General features: G+C 44.2%; 1 protein-coding gene across 1 annotated transcript in view; it reads left to right on the forward strand.

The window, feature by feature from the left end:
- CASZ1 (castor zinc finger 1) overlaps window positions 1–20,744 on the forward strand; it is a 51,819-nt gene extending 31,075 nt beyond the window's left edge. Inside the window, exons 11-19 of the mRNA XM_059829851.1 lie at window positions 703–863; window positions 4,292–4,414; window positions 5,805–6,140; window positions 7,900–8,098; window positions 8,631–8,802; window positions 11,687–11,835; window positions 13,776–14,010; window positions 15,424–15,717; window positions 19,087–20,744. Coding sequence (XP_059685834.1) covers window positions 703–863; window positions 4,292–4,414; window positions 5,805–6,140; window positions 7,900–8,098; window positions 8,631–8,802; window positions 11,687–11,835; window positions 13,776–14,010; window positions 15,424–15,717; window positions 19,087–20,336 — 2,919 coding nt within the window. The 3' untranslated portion in view covers window positions 20,337–20,744. The remainder of the gene's footprint in view (window positions 1–702; window positions 864–4,291; window positions 4,415–5,804; window positions 6,141–7,899; window positions 8,099–8,630; window positions 8,803–11,686; window positions 11,836–13,775; window positions 14,011–15,423; window positions 15,718–19,086) is intronic.
- Window positions 20,745–21,028: the final 284 nt, after the last annotated feature.

Raw genomic sequence — 21,028 nt, forward strand, 5'->3', positions numbered from 1 at the left:
ACTTCTTTTTTCTGTCCTGCACATCATGCACCTGGATCTCTAAACCTTCTCTGTGTAGAATCTATTTGAAGCCTTTCACACAAGGCAAATTGTGAGTCTGAGTCCTGCTTTGTGGAGGTTATGTCAATGTAGCACAGAAAGTGGCATAATTTCTTTATTGAAGTTAGTAAGAATTTTCCAGGAACTTAAGTGGAGCCAGAATTTTTCCCCCCCTCCCACCCCCAAACATACCTGATAGTCACATGAAAGAAGGAGACGTTCTTGTGGCTGGGATAAGATGGTTCTAAATCAACTAGAGCTTAACCAGTTCTTCACTAGCTCTGTACTGAGACCAGCATTTTGCAGGAGCTATACAGGGTTACTAATGTTTAAGCCTGCACACCTCCTCCATACTCAAGGTATGTCTCTCTTCACCTCAGTTTCCCCATGTATAAAATAGACATGATGCTTCATAACTTTACACAAGAGCCATAAATATTAGATGGGCACCTGAGTACCTTGTGATAGTTGGGTGGAGGATGCAGAAGAGTGAGGTGTTACTAAGTTTTGCTGATGCAGTTGAGGCAGCCTGTGCAGACTTCTTGTCTTCTCTCTTAATCTTTGAAGACACAGCTTTCCGTGGGACAGTCCTGAGGGTATCCAGGCGGGCAGCATCCACGGCTGTGTGCTGGGCTTGATGCAGTCTCTATGTTCTTTTTCCAGATGTCCAAGACCAGTGCCAGCCTTGGCAACCTGCTGAACATTAAGACAGAAGGAGATGGCAGCCAGGCTGGGGCTGGAGAGCCTACACAGTACTTGGGCAAGGCAGTGAAGGCACTTGTCCAGGAGAAGCTCTCTGAGCCATGGAAGATGTACCTGCGCCGGTAAGGAGAGCACGGAACTGGGAATAGAGGAAAGGGAAAATTATTTCCTTTGCAAAGAGTCTGGCTCATTAGTTCACACTTGTATAGAGAGTACTCTTGAATTTAAAGGCCTAAGTCTGTGATACGCTGATCACCTTCTGGAATGCATTTAGTACTCAGTCTGCAGGCTGCAGTAGGTGTTAATGTCCTATAAGAAGTATCTTTCCACACAGAATTATTTTGCAAAGGGATCTTAAGACCCAACTACGAGCACAGATTTCCCATAGTACTGTTAGCCTAGACTTCATCTTGGGCTCCTTTTTATAAACCCAGTCTGCAAGTCCGGGGACCCACTGCAGCTTGCTCTTAGCACTGAACTTGTGTTGGCCCGTGTTTAGTTACTATGCACAGATCGCAGAAGCCTTAAAATGCTTGCTGTGGCATTTCCTCTGATCATAGGAGTAGGCCACTGAAAGAAAATAAGGAGTATAAGGGGTAAGGGAACTGGGATGTTTTCTGCTGGTTTTGTTGTAGACAAGGAGCCTTGAAAGGAAAATGGAACAGATACAAAACTCACCCACACGCAGACACATGCACATACATGCCCAGACAGACACATGCTTTGGGCATACACAGATACACCCAGGCAGACGCATACGGGTTTGTGCTCTGACACAGATAGTTGGCTACAAATGCCTGCGGACACTTTGTAAATCACAGACTTCAGTGGAGAAGACTAGAAAGTCTTCTAGTCCATCTGCCCCTGGCCAGTGTGAGATCCTTCCCTGCAGTCCATTTGCATTTTGTCCAGCCTAGTTTTAACTATGCCAAGCCGTGTGGCTATTTTCTTGTCTCTGGGAGCATTACTCTACCACCTAACATGTTTCACTGTCAGGATTTTTTTCATGGTATGCTGCCTGAATTTCCCTTTGTGTAATTTTGTTGCAGTTCTCCTGGTTATATCCCCTTGAACCACAGCAGATAATTCCTCTCCGCAATTGGAGTTCACCCCCTTCAGATAGTCACAGACTTTTAGCATACCATTTAACCAAGCTTATTTACTTCCTTTAATCTGACTTTGTAAATTAGTCCCTTCAGCCTGCTGATCATGTTGTTGCTGTTGTTGTTCTTGCTGTTCCCTGAATGGGTGCAGAATTGGGCTGCCATTCCTGTACATAACCAGATACAAAAAGCTTCCTGCCCCCATATGTGCAGCTCACAATTGTGCTACTGTGTTTGCATCTACACTGCATAATGTATATGTATCGCGTTTACCATCCACTGTTAAATAGGATTGCTTTTACTGTTGCTCTCATGAGTCCCCTATGTATAAAAATACACCCCCCACCCCCCAGATGTATTAGCTGTATGTTTCCAAATACGACTCTCCTATTCTGAACCTTCTCCCTTGTCTTGCAAGGCCTCTCTGTGTTATTTTTCTCCTCTTGCACTGGTGTTGCCAACTCCTCCCAGTTTAGTATCTTGTGTGAATTTCATTAACACGCTGTTTACTCCTTCTCCTAGATTACTAATGAAGATGTTAAATAAGCTCAGACCTAACCAAAGTCATCCTTGCAGCATTCACAAGATACCTCCTCCCAGCTCAATATGTTGCTGTTTGTCATTAGCCTTTGTTTACGGTCCTTCAGCCAGTTTTCAATCCATGAGGTAGCATTCACATCCAGGCCAATTTGAATTAATTCTAAGCATATGCGAGACTGTATCAAAATGCTTTACTAAAATCCAAATATATTGCGTCCCTTCATCCACTAATTTTGTAATTCTATCAAAAAAAGCAATTAAATTTGTCTGGCAAGATTTATTCTTTATAATCCTGATGCTGTTTATTGCTCATGGTTCCTTTATCCTCTAGATGTTTAATGATTTTCTCCTCCCTCTTAATATTTGTTCCATTACTTTACTGGAAGGAGAAGTTAAGACTAGAGGTATGATAATTGCTAAAGATCACTTGTCTTTTTTTTTTCTCTGAAAGAATCAGTAGCTAGATTTTTAATTTTTTTATATTTTTTTTGCTAATTTCCTAGTACCTCCCTCTTCTCTATGGCTTAAAAAATAGCAAATAGTAATGCAATCAGTTTGTGAGTTAATTTCCATTGTACTTCAAGACATATATCATCCAGACTGGCTGATTTGTGCATATTTATATTTTCCAACCAGTCCCTTTATCTGCTCTTCTTCATTTTATCCCTAATTGTCTGCTTTGTCTTTAGTTTTCCTATCCAAAGGAAATTTTATAAGGCAGGCATTTTTGACTCATCACCTCACATTTTTATTGGACCTTCTAAGTACAGTACGTCTTGTCCCTGATAAAACAACCCCTTTAGCTTGCAGTAACTTGGTTTCTTACCTCTTACCACACCTTTACTTTCCTTCATTTTCTCCCTGTAAGCCTTAACTGACTGCACATATTCTATGTCCACTGACCTTCCTTCTCCAGTACAAGTTTTTTTTTCTTCTTCCTTTACCCTCAAATTGTGAAGAGGTCCCTCCAGGGACCACACAGGCTGCTGTTTGTTTCTTGTTTTCCTGCTCATCAGAGCAATTGTAGTTTGTTGTATCTTAATTATGCAAGATTCCCTGTTAAGTTTCAAATCCTTCCTGCCAGTGTTTTTCACTTGATTTCTCAATTCCCTGTGATTCTGGAGTTTCCTGCAATCACATGTATTTGTGCTACTCTTATTAAGTCTGAAGAATCTCAACAGTGGATAAGCAGTGAAACCCTGCTTAGTTGTTTTTGCCCTCTTGACCGTTTCCTCCGAGACAAGAGGTATATCTTAGATGATGGCTTTTGCTCTGGTTTTTGCATTGCAGCATTGTTTTTGTACTTCAGGGGTTGTGCTTGTTAGTATTTATGTGTACTAGGCTGCGATTGCTATATAGACGATACTTTGGCTCTCCCATCTTTATGATACCCTACTGTTTCAAGGTGGGGAGCGGGCAGATTCTGGATCTAGATTCCCTTGAACCACTGTTGTTTCTTCCCTTTTCCTAATCCCAGTAGATTGAAACAGAAAAAAAAGAAAAAAAATTACCTGTAATGTTTCAGCAGTGTCCTCTTGGTCTGGATTTCCCTTAATTTACTAACCTTTGATTGTTCCTCAGAGCCTTGGCTTTTGTACATAGGCGCTCAAGAACACTAATGATTTTTATCTTTTGTTTCAGAGTAGTTCTGTATTTTGCTCCCACTAAAAGTGAATGGGAGTTTCTCGGTCAAGTTCAACTGGGTAGAAATCAGGTTCTTGTTCTGCATGTTCAGATCTATATAACAGGCAATAATCAAGCAACAATGCCAGCAGTGCTCTTTGTGCAGCGGGGACAGTGACGTTAGAAAAGAGTGGTAGTAGAGTTGAAAAACAAAGTATGTCTGTTCCAACACCGTTTCTCTTCTGGGGCCTTCTGTAAGATGCCTGCTTGTCTGCTTTGGCCAGGTTTGGTACCAAGGATTTCTGTGATGCGCAGTGCGACTTTCTCCACAAGGTGCATTTCCATTGTGTTGTGGAGGAATGCGGTGCCCTCTTCAGCACCCTGGATGGAGCCATCAAGCATGCCAAGTAAGTAGGAGAGTGGGAGTCTTGGGAAGCCTTGAAAATTCTACAACAGGCACACTGCAGGACGAGGGAGAACTATTCAAGAGCAGGAACGTGGGCAGTCCTGAGGGCAGCAATTTGGGCATCCACATGCTTGCTGTGTAAATGTGCTCAGCTAAAATTTTTGCAGAACCTTATGTCCTCTTTAATTTTGTTTCACAATAAATGCGCTCAACTTGTGAAAAAGAGGTGTCTCTCACGGTGTTGGCAGGCTGAGAATTGGACATTTGTGTTTTTCCATAGCCTACTTGACAGAGAGTGTGTTCAAGGAGACCTATATTTCTCACAGTGCACAAATACACTGTACAAAGATACAAGAAAATATGGGAGGGAAAAGATCCTGAGAACCCAACCATTGTCACTGGATACAGACTTTTTGTGGAGTAGATAGCTCCCCATCACTGCAGCGTAGAAAGCATTTTATTGTTCTTTGTCTTGTCATGACAAATCTCTCTCAGCAAGTTTTCCCTAGCCCTTAGTTTATATGGTTTTGTTTAAGAGGTTTGCATCATGTGGGTAAGGATCTTGAAATGAAGCAGTCAAACTGTCCAGCCCAACAGTAACCTCCTCCTCACCTGGCCATGTTCTATATTGTAAACCCTTCGTCATTTCACATCATTCTGGAAAGTAGCAGACAGCCCAGCGTTTGGTAGCCAGAACTGTAGGCTACATAATATGGCCTATATTACAGAGGCTGTACAGTGTGCTCAGAACTCTAGATGCCTCTTGGGTGGAGAATGAATTTAAGATATGCTCCCACTTGTTACAGTGAGGGGACTAGCAAAGGAAGGGTGGGATATTGGAAATTTTCCCTGTTGCAAATTGCTACAGAGCATAATCTGCAGTTCAAAACCACGCCAAGTGTCTTTTAAAGGCAATGGAAGATTTGCCCAAGTAAAGAATGAATAAAGGCCTTCAGCAGCTGGCCACAGGACCGATTCTGAAGGGGGTTAAAGGGAAGGAGATGTTGCAAATTTTAAGACTGGAAGTTCTGTTAGCACAGTTGGTCTCTGGCGTTGGATAGTTCCCTGTGGTTTACTACTGACTTCTACACAACAGCAATGGGAAGCTGCCCTCATAGGCATATTGATCTTACTGACTGCAGCAGTTCTTGCATCTCTCAGATTTCAACATGTTACTGCACCTTTCTGTCTCCACACCTCTTAATGAATTCCCTTCTCTTCACAGACAGTCTAGGAGGCCCTGAAATTTTTCCACAACATTTGCAGAGACCCTTTTAGGATTTAACCTCAGCTAATTTGTTTGCAGACTCCTGCCACGTTCCTGTTGATGTTTAATCAAGTTACATGCAATGGTCAAGAATTTATGTCTGAATCACACTGTCTTTTTGCAGTTTTCACTTCCGAACTGAGGGTGGAACTGTGAAAAGTAACTCTGAGTCTCCCTTCTCAACTACTACTGAAAATAAGGCTTCACTGGCCCCTTCATCACCATCTGCTACTTCTGTCACCATGGCAAGTGCTCCTGCCCTCGACGTGCCCACTCCAAGTCCAGCTACTGTGCCCTCTGCCCCCACACTGCTAGCTTGGAAGCAGCTGGCTTCAACCATACCCCAGATGCCTCAGATCCCAGCATCAGTGCCTAACCTGGCAACTTCACCCTTGGCAACGACTTCCCTGGAGAACGCCAAGCCTCAGGTCAAACCCGGATTTCTCCAGTTCCAGGAGAAGTAAGTTGTAGATGCTGCTTGCCTCCTTGTGTCCTCTCCAGCCCTGCAATCCCCTCTTTACTGCTCCTCAGAGCTGTAGTACTGCATCTATATTCCTCCACTGAGAGACTTTCTGTCTAGAAAGTACTCTGGGCTTTATCTCACAGAAAAATTACTTCTATAAAGTCTAGAAAATACCTTCAGTTATCCTAGGAAAAAACCCAAGATTTTCAAATACATCTGGGAGCACTTTTAGGTGTGAGTTTCGAGGCGAAATAAACTGGCTGACATATCACTGAAGCATTTTTTTGTATCTCATGAGAGGTGTACAGAAATACATGTGTCTTGCAGTATTTTTGACCCTGAAGGCTACAGAGGAAGCATAGCATTTGTAAAGTTTTCAGCATGATGCCTGACTAGCCCACCTCCAGATCTTGCTGCAATCTGAGACTTGCCGTGAGTTTCTGTAGCTGAGCAAAAATCAGTGGACAACTGAGCGCTCAGTCATGCAAAGACGAGGTGTTACTGTTAGCAAAGTACACAGAACTAAGAGGAGATGTTTACAGATTGCTGAAAAGGAAGCTTGCTGGATTTCTCCCCAGTAAGCTCTATGGCCTTTTCCTAGGAATGCCGTCTGCAACTGAGTATAATACAGCTTTTTGGTTGGTTTGTTTTTTTTTTTTTTTGTGAAGAAGACTGGGGGTCAGATAGTGGAGGAGGCACAAGTGCTTGGACTCTGCCTTACCAGGAATGGGTCTCTCAGGAGGTCAAGGAATAGGGAGCAATTCCCTCTCACTTCAGATTTGTCAAAGTTTTGCTATCCTGGCTGAACTTCTGTACAAGTGTAATGAGTCTCCTTAAATTCTGTGCCTCTGGTTTTGCAGTGTTAGTTTACAAAGCAATTAACAATGGAGATGTCGGGCAGAAGGTAACATAACCTTGCTGAACTTCTTCTAAAACATTGAAGAAGTTTCACAGTGTTGCTGTGATGATGGTGTTATTTCTGTTACATAGACAGAAAGAAGCACAAGAAGTTACGTAGTTTATGAGAGGACACAGGAGTCCAGGATCAGGTTAGGCATTACAGCTCAGTTATTCAGGCTGGTGGAGTGTCAGTCTCTGGGTCGTATACTGACAGTCATTTGTCTGCTTTCAAAGAAGTGAATTAATTCTATTATTTCACGTATTTGAGTAGGTATCATTGGGTACAGCGCTTGGGATCCAAGAGATCAATGTTCAGCTACCTCCGATCTGATCTCTGTTTGTGCAGCCAGAAATCCATGGAACGGGTCGGGGGGAGTAAGGCACCAAAACCATTTAGCTGATTAAACAGGCCACTGCCAATTTTGTCTAATCAGGGGAAGCCCTGGCATCTTGCAGTGTGCATACCCAAGAGTTTCATTTCAGTTACACAGAATTGAGATGGGAAAAACTATCTGAATCTGTTGAGGTAAGTTCAGGCAGTAAGTAAGTTCAGGAGAAACAGCATCTATCCAGATCTTGAGAGAACTTTAAATCGTAAGTGTGGCCCTCAAAGACTATAGAACCCACCATGCATTGCTGTATTTTAATAATCTTAATCAAGAAAGTGCACTAGCTTGGTGGAATTGCAGTAGTGTTGCCAGCATCAATTTTACTAAAGAGGAAGGTGGCTATGGGAAATCTGTAGGCCACGTTTGGAATAGAGACTTCAGCTGGGCTCCCCTTGAATTAAATTTTGGCAAAGAAACAAATGTGTGAAATGAGTGAAGGCGATGATTGGGTTTTGGATGTATTCCAGTGATCCCTGCCTGGCAACGGACTGCAAGTATGCCAACAAATTCCACTTCCACTGTCTCTTTGGGAACTGCAAGTATGTGTGCAAAACCTCTGGCAAAGCAGAATCCCACTGCCTGGACCACATCAACCCCAACAATAATTTGGTGAATGTGCGAGACCAGTTTGCTTACTATTCGCTGCAGTGTCTCTGTCCGAACCAGGTAAGAGCAAGTCAAAAGCAGTGTTCTAGCCTGAGTATGTGTGCGGGAGAAGAATAATGGGAAAGAGCAAGTAGACTACCCAGTAAGAAGTGAGGCTGAGTGTTTCGTTTCTGGTCTATCTACAGGACTATGGAAGGGTCTTAATTACATGGTCTAGCAAAATGTTCAGTTTCCATCAAACTGAAAATCGCGCTGCTTTTGTGTTTCTTTGACTTGGGTGAAGTGGACAACTAGAATGAACGCACAAGATGAAATAAAATAAAAATCTATGATGAATACCAGGGAAAGCCACAATTTAGGTTTGGGATATTTCAACGTAGAATAGTGCAATGTGGAATATATGACAGCAATACAAAATACACGACAGGGAACAAGTTTGCATTGCGGCTTTGGAAGATAAAATGGATGTGATCTAGAGTATCAGTTCAGGCCTCCCTCTCGTGTCTCCAAGGGACAGCATTAGTAGCAGGCAGATGAGTGTGCATTTGGTTTAGATATGCTTAAAGCAACCTGCCTGTTTGCTCCTCTCTAGCACTGTGAATTCAGGATGCGAGGGCATTACCACTGTCTTCGTCCTGGCTGCTACTTTGTGACTAACATCACCACCAAGCTGCCCTGGCATGTGAAAAAACATGAGAAGGCAGAGAGAAGGGCAGCCAATGGCTTCAAGTATTTTACCAAGCGGGAAGAGTGTGGCAGACTAGGTGAGTTTTCTTCTCTTTCCCCCATCACCTTTCTCATGTGGTCTGTCCCATGTCCAAGCTAAGAATGCCATGAGAGCCTGCGAGTTATGCTTAGGATGTATTTGGCCATTAAATCGCTAAACAAGAAATGGAACAAAACGGAAGGCAGTTCCTGATCTGACCAAGTCGAAGCATGGTTTCCCAAATAGACCCACGTTAAATGGATAGAAAAGAAACTCTAATATAGCAGATTTTATATATATATTTTTTTATTTTTTTTTATATGTGTATATATATATTTGTCTGGAGATACAGCTTCCTCTTTATTTTTCCTTTTTATCTAATTGTCAGGGCCTTTTGTTTGTTTGTTTGTTTTGTACTTTGTCGTCTTTTGGGCCTACTGCTTGTCGTGGGTGGAGTTAAAGGGTGCTCTCAGGAGTAAAAAGAAGCATAGGGGAAATGCCTGTTCTGATGAGTGCCTTGTCTGAAAGTCTTCCTGTATCAAGGAAGTTGCTGCTTTGCCTGATTACAGGCAGCATATTGAAAGCCAAAGGGCAAATACAGGGAGATAGGTATGGAGAAGAGCATTCAATAAACTATGCCCTTCTCCTCTGACCATTCTCCACATCCATTTGTGAGCAGCAGGGAACACAGCGCTGTGTCTTTGTGCCAGCCTTCCACCAGAGCATGGCCTAAGGAAACACCTGAGATGTGGCACAGCCTTAGACTGCGGCTTGCCCACTTGCCAAAGCTATTAGCAGCACTGCAGTAGTTATTTAATCTAAGTGCCTCTAGTGTAAAGCTGGTAAAACAAACGCACAACAACAGAAAGTAGAATGCATTCCCAGGAAGGTATCTAGAGCTGAAATCCAGGGCTCTGAACTGGGGGGGGATCCCTACGATAGCTCCAGCAGAGCTCTATCCCGAATTGCCTGGGATTCACTTAACCCTTCTAGTTGTGTTTTGGTGTAACAGTGTAACAGTATCACAGACCCAGTCTTCCCTATCACTCCTGGTGGGAACAAAGGCTGAAACAAAACAGGGTTCAGAGTAACGCTTCCGGGTGCTGTTCTCTCACATTGCAGGGAAACGGGCACAATAACCAGAAACAAACTTTTCTTTTCAGCTTTAAATACATCAAGAATTTATACCCAAATGGTAGCTTGTTTGTGGTAACCAGGGTAATGAGTGTCAACATGCCACAGCCACTACTTACCTAGGTCTCATTTACACATGTCAGTAGATTCAGCAGTTGCTGTTATTTACTCAACTTTAGGTGTTTCAGGTGATAGCAGGGGCTAGACAAAGCAGGACAATGATATATGACACCCAGCCTACACGGATGCCCTAGCAACAGGCGAGCCTTCACCTGCCCTTTGCTGATACTGTTTCAGTCCCGCCAGCACTGTTTGTTCTCCATCCCAAAGAACAGCACAACGTGATGGGGAGGGCAAATGAGGTGGGGCTGTGGGGGAGTGCAATACCTAAACAAACATAAACTTGGCATGCACATAAAATGCTCTCTGTGAGCTAAAGATGGGCTGGGTGATTCAGGAGCTGTTTGGCAGCGAGGCATCTACAGGCTGTGCATGTGTCAGCAGTGTTTATTTTTGGGAGTGATGGGGTACATCCATCCAGCAGTATGTACATATGCCTATAGGTTGAGCTTGCCGTGCAATAAACATGCGTTTAGCCAGCACTCTGCGTTTGCCTATGTAGATACAGGCAGCATGTGGGATGGTGTAGCTGGATGTGTTTGTGTAGGTGTATATGGTTATACCAACATGTCTATTTCTCTGTACATCCCTGTGTTTTTTACGTTGCATATGAATATATAGCAAGTGCAGAGAACACTGGCCTGCTTTAAGGGTTGTGAATGTTTCTGAACAAACACACAGATGATAAATTTTTATATATGTATGTTTGTGCATGTATAAATATATACATGCGTGTATGGGTGGGGAGGGGGAGAGAGAGATGAAAAATACTTAAGTATGTAAGTAAGTAAAGGTGGACAGGTTTAGATAGACGATAGACAGATGAGTAAAACTGAGCCTGTCTGTAGGTCTGTACCTCTGTGTGTATAAGGGTATGGCCAAGGGACAATGGAGAATAGACAGAACCCAATTATTGATATAGCTGTGTTATAACTGCAACAAGGCATTATTTATCAGCTATAGAATGTAGCTGTCTAGGATTGTCTGTTAATGAGATGATACACAAACTCCCAGCATGCATGGCACTATCCACAAGGAGCAAAATGTGTCAAGTGCTATATGCCAGGACCCATATAAATTGCTTGTTGTTTAGTAGCTGCCCCTATTACACAACAAATTTGGAGTGACAATAAATGCTTCCTGGCTCATCTCTATCTGACCAGAGAACATACACTGCCCAGAGCTAGAGCTTTTAAGAGACTGCTCTTCTGAGAGCACAGTTAAAGGAAAAAAGAGAAAAAGAACTTTTCATTTCTAATCTAATTATGAGCATGTATTTTCAATTGTAACTTCTATAATACAGTTAAATGTCTTGGGTTTGTTCTCTTTGTAAAGGAAAAGGTGCTAGTTAAGACTGGAGAACATCAGGCACTACTAGATGTTATGGTAATGTTCCTTTCTTTGTAAGAAACCGAAGAGGGGTGGGACTAGTTGGTGGCTCAGGCTCACTTCTTAAATCTACCTACATTGTAATCCTCTCTTGCAGTTGCTCAGCAGGCAAAAGATCATGGGGGTTTTTTTATCATTCAGGAGTATTCCTGAAGAACACGTGACCATTTATAATCTTCACTCCACCAGAAATCCATGTAGTAGCAGCAGCCTTGTCCCATCTCCAGATCATCTTCCCTACAGTCCCTTTCCCTCTCTGTACCTTTCATGTACTACATACAATTGTTTTGTGTCTGTAGGTTGCAAATACAACCAGGTGAACAGCCACTTCCACTGCATTCGAGAGGGCTGCCAGTTCTCCTTCCTGCTCAAGCACCAAATGACATCCCATGCCAGAAAGCACATGAGAAGGATGCTGGGGAAGAACTTTGATCGTGTTCCTACTCAGGTGACTCACTGGTTATTTAAGTTGTAGATCCACATGTCGTGTTGGTTCCTTTGGTTGCTCGCTGCAGACTGCTTTAGTGCCAAGACACTCGTACCCAAACTGTTAAGGATATGTCTGCATTGGGGGATGTAACTGGGATATGTGAGTTCACCCAAGCTAGCTTTACCTGGTTGGACTTCTACAATAGGAGGAAAGATGATGAAGCATAGACATCAAAGCATTACTTAGTGTAAACAGCTTCTCCTTGTGAATTATGGAGGAAAAAATGGAGAAGGGTAACACTAAAATACTCATATTCACAACTTGCACTCCCTCCCTGCTCTCTCAATATACACCAATTGGCTTATTAAAATTGAAGTCCTTAGGATGTGGAAGAATTGACCGTGCTCGTTAAAGCTATCATTTCCTGTTGCACATAAAGAATTATTTGCTGCTTCCACCGAGGATGGGAGAAATACCAGTCTCGAAATTTCTCTTCCCTTATTGATTTGGAGTTAGTTTGGGGCACTCCTTGTCCTCTCTCAGGAAGTAGCAGGACGATTAACAGTTGCTTCTTTTCTAACACTTAACTGAGAGCAACTGGCAGATTGGGTTTGTCTGTTTCATGAATAAATTGAAGACTTTCAACTGCAGCACTGAACTGCTGCTCAGAATGGCAGCAGTCCTGCAACTTCCTGCATGTTCTTCTTATTCCTTAGTTGCTTTAACTTCCATAGACTTGACAGATAAAACAAGCTGGCTTTATTTAAATGCCTGTGAGTGATCTGACCCTAAGGACATCTTCTGGTATATGAAAAACAAAAGGGGTCATCTGTAGAAGTAAGATGGGAACCCCCTTTCATTCCACAATAGGGGAATGAGAGGTCCCTATTAGTTATTAAGTACTGTCAATAAGTTAATTGTTCAAGTCTACTGCTGTTGGATTTAATGAGTTCACAGATGCCAAGGAACTGCTGTTACTGTTGCGGTACTTTTGTTCTGAACACGAAAAGCTTAGGTACAAAAATCAAACTTAGGAGAGATTTAACAAATAGATTTGTCTTCACTACTCTTCTAGTACATGCTGAGTCTAGCCCTAAGAATTTTAGTACCCGCTGAGCAGAAAATGCTAGTTTTGACCTCCATCTCCTTTCACTGGCAATCCTATCTCACTTCAGCAGTGGAGAAGTAGCAATCATGGCCTGAGCAATCCTGGGAGCATACAGGGCTAGTCTTACTCTACTGCTGTGCTTAGCCCATGGAGCAGTCCAGCAAACAACAAAACAAGGATGAAACCACAAATCAGGGCATGTAGCAAAGCTAACCAGATTGCTGTACTGCCACTGCCTTTCTGCATTTAAATGTACTAACTCCAGTTTTTCCCATTCCTTAGTGCTCAGTAGGCACTTAGTGGTGTGTTTGGATATACATTGCTTCTGGGTACCTACCCATGTAACTATCCAGAGAAGACCATGCCACGCCAGGCCACACCAGCTGCATGTGAACAGAGCATACACGTACGTCACTGGTTTCAGTTCCTGTGTTCCCCCGTTGCAATGTCTCAGCATGCAGGCACTAGGACAGTCACATCAGCAGTCGTATTTCCAGCCTCTGACTGCAGCAGGACCTACACAGTAAGGTAGTAATGCCAAGATTAACACCTCCTGGTTTTGAAGGCATCAGAATCCACACACCAGGATACTGGTACCAAGATTAACACTCGCAGCCTCTGAGTGCATCACAATTCACATACCAGGATACATGTGCCAAGTTTAATGCTCTGAGCTCCCAGTGAAGGAAGATTCACGCTCCTACCCACAGTGCCATGGGTTCCACTCGCGAGCATGTTCCAGCTATCCCTCATGAACTGTGGCAGAGAGAAATAAATGTGCAGACAGATGGTTTTGGTCTTGGCATCTTGCTTTTGGTGTGAAAGTCCCTGTCCTGTTCTCTTGCTGCAGGTTATTGGCCACACTCCAAGAAATGAAAATCTCCCCCAGGTTGGCAGCATGGCACCCAGCCCAGCCTCATCAGGAACCCCGGCTTCCTTTCAGGGACCCCCAAGCATGATGGACACTGAAACAGACGAGTACATGGATTACACTGGCTGTAGCCCTGGGGGTATCTCCTCTGAATCTTCCAATATGGACCGCAGCTGCTCCAGCACTCCAGTGGGCAATGAAAGTACATCAGCAGGTAAGAGGGGCGGGGGAGTGAAATGGATCATCAGTTGCCTGCTCTCTTGGGAGATAAACTCACAAAGAGAGGCCAAAGGACAACTGCACCTCTTAAGATATAAACTGTACCAGCTTCATGGTAGTGCCTCGTACTAACCTAGCTCCCTCCGTCATTTGTGAGAAGAGATCCATCAAAATGTGCACCTCAAGCATCCATGAACTAACAGCGTATCTTTTTTTTTTTCCCCCCTGAAGAGAGGTTTTTATCCTGTGTCTTGGAGTTGGATCTATTTTAATAACTGATTTTAAAAAAGAAAAAAATTGTGGGCCTGTTCTGTACTTGGCATTTCCCCTGATATCTTTTTGTATTTCCTTATGCAGCATCTGAAGTCAGGCACTTTCCTGTACTGTTCAGGTACAGAAAGACTGTATAATAGCAAATATTATATACACAGGGGAAAAAAACCTACCACATCTTCAGAAATCAACATATAGAAGCAGCTCACTGAGCTCCCTTCCTCATGCAAAAACTCTTGCTCCACTTTGTGCAGTGTTGCACAAAGGAGACCTCCCTCACCCCTCTTTTTGGAAGTAAGTTTCTGCCCTTGTTTCCTGTTTGCCAGGAAAATGCGTAGCCATCTCCCACTGCCCTGTATTTACAGGGTTATCTTTTCAGTAGTCAGATATCTTTTATGAATTCTGTTGTCATCTAGTGGTGATCCAGGGGTCTCTTAGCTGTCCTTCCCAGGGTTAAGTGTTACATTCTAGATAGGCTGCCTCACTGAGTTTGCTGTAATTTCGTACACATTTTCCTCCTTTTCTTTCCCACACCAGTTAGACCAAGGTTATCATATAGCACATCTAACCATATGTTGTATGAACACTGCTGGGTTACGACAGTGGTTGCCCCATGACATTAAAGCTCCTCCAAAGGGTTCTGGTGGCACAGTGGTTCCTGGCACACTCTCCTTTGTCAGTACGCCATTTGCCCAAGTCACGCTTCCTAGGAAACGGCCCCCCCCTGCTATCCAGCTAGCAAGCAACTCCACCCACCCAAAGTGTAAGACCACCCTTACAGCTATTAGTTGGTTAAAGCTGGCACCATAGAGATGAACAAGGACCAAACAAGCAGGAATTCCTGCGTGAAAGCCTGTGGCTCTTCCCCCATGCCACTAAAGCCACCTTACCTTCTGCAGAGACACCCCTCCTCTTCCTGATGCTGTCAGTTCCTCACCTTCTGTTTCTTCTCTGTTACAGTTCTGTTTCATACATTTGTGAATGTATTTTCCATTTTCATCATATTGCTTCTGCTCTTGGGTTCTCATTTCAGTTCTTTTGTTTTTTTGTTTTGTTTTGTTTGTTTTGGTTTGGTTTTGTTGTTTTGGTTTTTTTTTTTTTTCTTTTCTGCTTTTTTTCTCTCCACATTCTCCAGGCTGCCTGGTTCCTTCTACTGCTACTGCTGCTGCCGATGATGCTACCCACAATGCACCACAACCTCAACCACCATCTCTGCCTCCATCTTTCTCACAAGCCCTGCTTAGGTCTCCCCTTCCCACCCTCCCCTATCTTTTCTCTCCATCTTGTCTCTCATACTCTCTGCTCAGTGCCACTCTTGGATCCAGCAGAGGCATTGTCATGCCTGCCGCCAGCACCACTGGGTTTTCGCCCATCATTGCCACTCCAACTCCAGTAAAAAGTGACGTTCCCTTAGTTCAGGATGCAGCAGGTAACACTTCTTTGCTTTCTCTCTTAGTGTCCTATGCCCATCTCCTTCCCCACTCACCCTGGCCACGTTTTTTTTCTCTGCACCTTTGGTTCAGTAAAAAAGCATACGTCACTCTGTGTCTTACTTAACTTTATCCAAGGGCCCATCCATGCCTACTGCTTTTGTCATCTGACACAGTAGCCACAGCTAAGAAAGGTAACCAAAACCACAGCAAATCACTGAGAGATGTTTGGATACCTGAGAGCAATTTCCACCAATTCCAAACTATGAGAAAAATCTAACAAAATCCATACTTAAAATGCACTTTCAGCCTCTTGATAACAGCAGGGTGGCCACAAAGCAAACTTTTCCTCATGTAGCATTAATGGCACTTGGAATTCTTGTTTAGATCTTCCAGGCCACCCAACCCAGTACCCACCATAGTCTGCTGCACACATCTCAGCAGGTAAATGTCTGACAAGGTACCCACTTCCCATATTTTTATAGACCTTGTAAGCTTCACTGCTTCCTATTCATACACAAAGCCATAAAATTCAGGGCTGCTTTGCCCAGCACCAGTAACAGTGAAGTACAGTCAGTGTCACTACATGACATCATCAGACAGCTCAGGCTGTTTCTCACAGTCACTGTTATTTACATCTGCTCTTAACAGCTGCAGAAAATCCATCTAGATTTTTAGTTTTAAGCTGCCATGTTTCCCATGTGTGACCAAGATCAGAGATGTCTTAGGCTGGGGATTCTCATTCCAGCTGGGAATGTTTTTTAGGGTGTGTCTCAGTTTTGCCTTCTTTTCCCAACTCCCAGCTCTTTTCTAGTTAATTAAGGGCATACTTGTGCTTAAAGTTCGCACTTAAGAGGATTCTGGCAGCCTACAAATGCCCCAGTCATTCTTCCTGCCAGTTTTAGTAATGTGCAAATCCAAGGTAAATGGCTGGGAGTGTGGCTGGAGGACCAACTCCACTTGGAAGTTCACAGGTTTTTCTCATGGGACTTGGCAGGAGAAGGATCCTTGCCTTGTCCGGAGGAGCATGTTCCAATCAAAAAAAATTCACAAGAAACTATATTTTTGCTTCTTTTTTTTCTAACAGATTTGCATGCAACCTGAAACATCTTAACCTTGTGCTGTGCTTTCCTCTAATTATATATTTTTATTTTCTTTACCTTTGTATAGTTTTGCGAATGTTTACATTATTCGTAGTTGAAAAGACAAGTTTATGGCATGCACTTACCATTGGGATTTGCTTGGGATTACATCTGTAGAGGCTTGTAATCTCCAATTGGGTGCTAAGGACTGAACGTTGTCTAGTGGCTAGGGGAGAGTGTACCAGGTTATCATCTCTTTTTCATACCCTTGCACTGAAAGTTTGCCTGTATGAGAAAACAAAATTGGTTTAACTGAAGTTTTAAGCACATCTGTTTGAAGAGTTGTAAAAGCTGGGCAGATAAAATTTACCTGTTTTAAATTTGATGTAAATTCTACTAATTTCCCAGTTTTCCCATCCAGAGTCTTTCCCCTAAGATGGCTTGTCCCATATTCCTGTCTGAAGGCAGACAAGATGAGCATTCATACTAATGATAAAAACCATGATGGTTTGGCTGTAATTTTTTTAAAAAGGAGTAAGGAGTTGATCTGGATAGCAGTGATTTGTCCAGGCAACGATGCACTTACACTAGACGCCTGGAAGCGGAGAACGAGATTTTACAATACCAGATGTTTGGGGGGGGAGCAGAGAGTAATTGGTCACAGATTCTGTAGCTAAGAGCTTGCTAATTTAAAATCCACAGTGACAGAAAGTTATTCTTTCCCTGGTAGCTGGTTAAATTAGCCTTAACGTGCAGTTTCCACCAGCTACATGTCACTAAGATGGTCTCACCATGGATGCCCCAAGCTGGCATCCTTATTTGCAGTCTGAGCAAAAGTGCCATGCAATGAGTGGGTGTGGAAAAATCTTTTGTTCTTTGCTTATCCTGCAATCTGTATAGCCCAGCCATGGAATGAGGTGGGAGGTTCGGTTGCTGCCACCGTTTCCATTGACTGGTACCTTTCAATACAGTGCCCGTTTAACTTTTGGAGGCTTCCTTCAATGATGGCCACTTTCTCTTAAGGGGTCATCATTTGAAGGGCCAGATACGGCAAAAATAGCATTCATCACTTTTAATACCTGCTTATCAGCCAGAAAAAATAGTAACTCTATAACAGTCAAACAGATGACTGTTTCTTCAGTCTCCTAGACAAGGATGCAAGCTGCTCTGGATTCTCGGGCCCCAGGCACTGCATGTCACAAATCATGCCTCTTTTTAAGAGGATGGCAGTTTCAGCATAAAGAAAAAAAAAAGTATGTTTTAGTTGCAAGCTATAATTTCCAATTACACTCACAATTCTGCACCTGGTGAGAAATTCTTGCCTCCAACCTTGTCTATGCTGCATGTTGATGCTGGAGATTGTGGTTTGATTCTGGAAATAGCAAGCAGAGAAGAAAAAAAGTTAATAGATATAATGAGGTCGAGTCCTTGATGTCAGCTTGATCCTAGGGGACGTGAGCACTAGCCAGTTATGCTGGCCCTGTGAATGAAAGTGGAAGATAGATGAAGGCTCTTTATTTACTAGGGGCATCATGTGATTTTTGAGACCCCAGGGAAAGCTGCAGAACTGGTATTTTCTCTCAGAGTCCACTGGCTAGTGATGATGAGAATTAGCCCCATTGAACATCTGTCCATCTGTCTTTCTAAGTGCACTCATCGTAATATGTAGGCTCATTACAGTGAGGGATGTTGCAGTCTCCTGGCCAAAGTCCATCCTATTTCTATAAATTCCCCCCCTTGCAGTTTTAATCACGCATGGGATCTTCCCTTCGCTTCCTGCCTGTCCTTGGCAATTGTAGTGTAATACAAGAGCCTGGAAAGGGGAAAACAGTATACATGTACCAGTTTTTAGTATGCTTAAACTCTTTTACCACTTCAGGCCTGGTGAACTACAGTAAAACACCTCAGTCCTTGGACTGGAACAAGCCAGCTCCTCTGTATTAAAGTCTGATTTGAGGAAAATAGAACTAGAGATTAACTAAGCAGCAGGAGAAACTGAGAGAGTAGCAAAACAGAGAAGCAAGTTAGCATTTGGACAATATCAATATACAAGAGCAGCAATGAGAGGCAAGGTGGGATACGCTGAAAATTGAGGAAGCTGTGTCCAGCAGGCATCAGCCAGCCCACGATCCCAGGCTTCAGGCTTACTTAGAGCTTGAGGGATGAGCTGCTGGGTGGGAACAGTTGCAGCGTTGTGTCTTGGCAAATACAGAGCTTGCCAGGATGGTTAGGAGATGAAGAGAGCCCTGGCTGTCAGCAACACCACTCTTGGCTTTTTCTCCTCAGGGAATACCATCACTATGCCAACTGCCTCGGGGGCCAAAAAGCGTTTCTGGATTATTGAGGACATGTCCCCGTTTGGTAAGCGCCGCAAGACCGCATCCTCACGCAAGATGCTGGATGAAGGGATGATGCTGGAGGGATTTCGGCGCTATGACCTCTACGAGGACTGCAAGGACTCCAGCTGCCAATTCTCTCTCAAGGTTACCCACTACCACTGCACGCGGGAGAATTGTGGCTACAAGTTCTGTGGCCGTACCCACATGTATAAGCATGCCCAGCATCATGATCGTGTTGACAACCTGGTATTGGATGATTTCAAACGCTTCAAGTCTTCACTGAGTTGCAACTTCCCAGACTGTCAGTTCTCTGGCAATAGCACACACTTCCACTGTCTGCGTTGTGGCTTCCGCTGCACTGACAGCACTAAGGTGACAGCCCACCGTAAGCACCACGGCAAGCAGGACGTCATCAGTGCTGCTGGCTTCTGCCAGTTCAGCTCAAGCGTGGACTGCGAGGTGCCTGACTGCAAGTACAAACTCAAGTGCTCCCACTTCCATTGCACCTACCCTGGCTGCAAACACACAGTGGTGGGCATGTCACAGATGGACTCGCACAAGCGCAAACATGAGAAGCAGGAGCGAGGGGAGCTTCCTGCCATCTCGCCTGGCCCCGAGGGCCTTGCCCACTCCACTCTCGAGTATGACATCCAGAACTCTTCCATCAACCTGGACAGTTCCCTCAACCTCAGCACTGACAACAACAGCTCCCTCTTCTTCCTGCAGAATGCGGCTGGTGTGGGCCTCAATGATTCCCTGGACCTCAGCAAGAAGCAGTCAGAAGTCACTGAAGGTCCCTCACCGAGCAGAGCCGGGACCGCGCCTCAGGAGAGGGGGGCGGCAGCATCTGGCTCGGGTGATGTGGAGGACGAGGATGACTCTTCCCAAGAGGATGAAGAGGATGATGAGGAGGAGATGAATGAAGAAGAGGAGGATGATGAAGAGGAGGAGGATGATGATGAGGAGGATGAGGATGATGAGGAGGAAGACCTGAACACAGATTCTGAAGAATCGCTGCCTGACCCTGAGGGCCTGGCCACTAAAGAAGATGGAGAACCAGAGGAGGCTGCTTCTTCCACAGACCATGGCGATGCTTCCAGGCCACAGGGCGAGCCAGCCCTTGCTCCAGCCCCACCTCCTGCTCCGGCTCCAGCTGCTGCCCCAGCCTCTACCGTTGCTCCAGCAGCTTCTCCTTAATCTTAGAGACAACAGCGGCGGTGGTTTGGTTTTGCTCTTACACGGAATTACTAAGAGGACCCCATATGAGGCAAGAACAAAGATTGGGATGGCAAGTGAAAAACAAACTCCGTGCCACACACACGAGAGAGAGAGGAAGGAAAGAAACCCATGCTCCTCCACAGGCCCCATAAGAGAGGCAGGCTCGCAGCAGGACTGGTGCTGCATCACTTCATTCTGCAGATCACAGAACACAGGGGCAGGATGCAGCAAAAAAATACCCTTTTATACGGACATGAACCTTGAGGGTACCAGCTGCTTTTCCTTGCTCCCTGCATGGTGCGTGGGGCCTGTGCCCATCTGGGGACCCTTTGTTATGGGTGGGGCTCTATCCCCTCCATTTTTCTTTCTGGGTTTTATTTTTCCATGTTTTCAGTTGTACGATATTAATAATAATCTCCACTTCTTGGAGGGGGGTGGGTGGGAACAACAGGTAATGAATTTTAGAAATATATATTTGTGTGTGTGTCTCTCTCTCTATATATATAATGTACACACACACACACATATATAAAACTCAAGGAATTGGTGTCACAAAGACAACTAGCTCAGCTTTTGCCAGTGGGAAGGAGGGGGTGAGGGGTGCGCTCTCTCTCTCCACCCCTCCCCCCTTCTTTCTCCAGCATTAAATGAATGGCATCCGACAGCAAGGG

The sequence above is a fragment of the Gavia stellata genome, chromosome 27 (assembly GCF_030936135.1).
Source record: "Gavia stellata isolate bGavSte3 chromosome 27, bGavSte3.hap2, whole genome shotgun sequence".
Classification (NCBI taxonomy): Eukaryota; Metazoa; Chordata; class Aves; order Gaviiformes; family Gaviidae; genus Gavia; species Gavia stellata.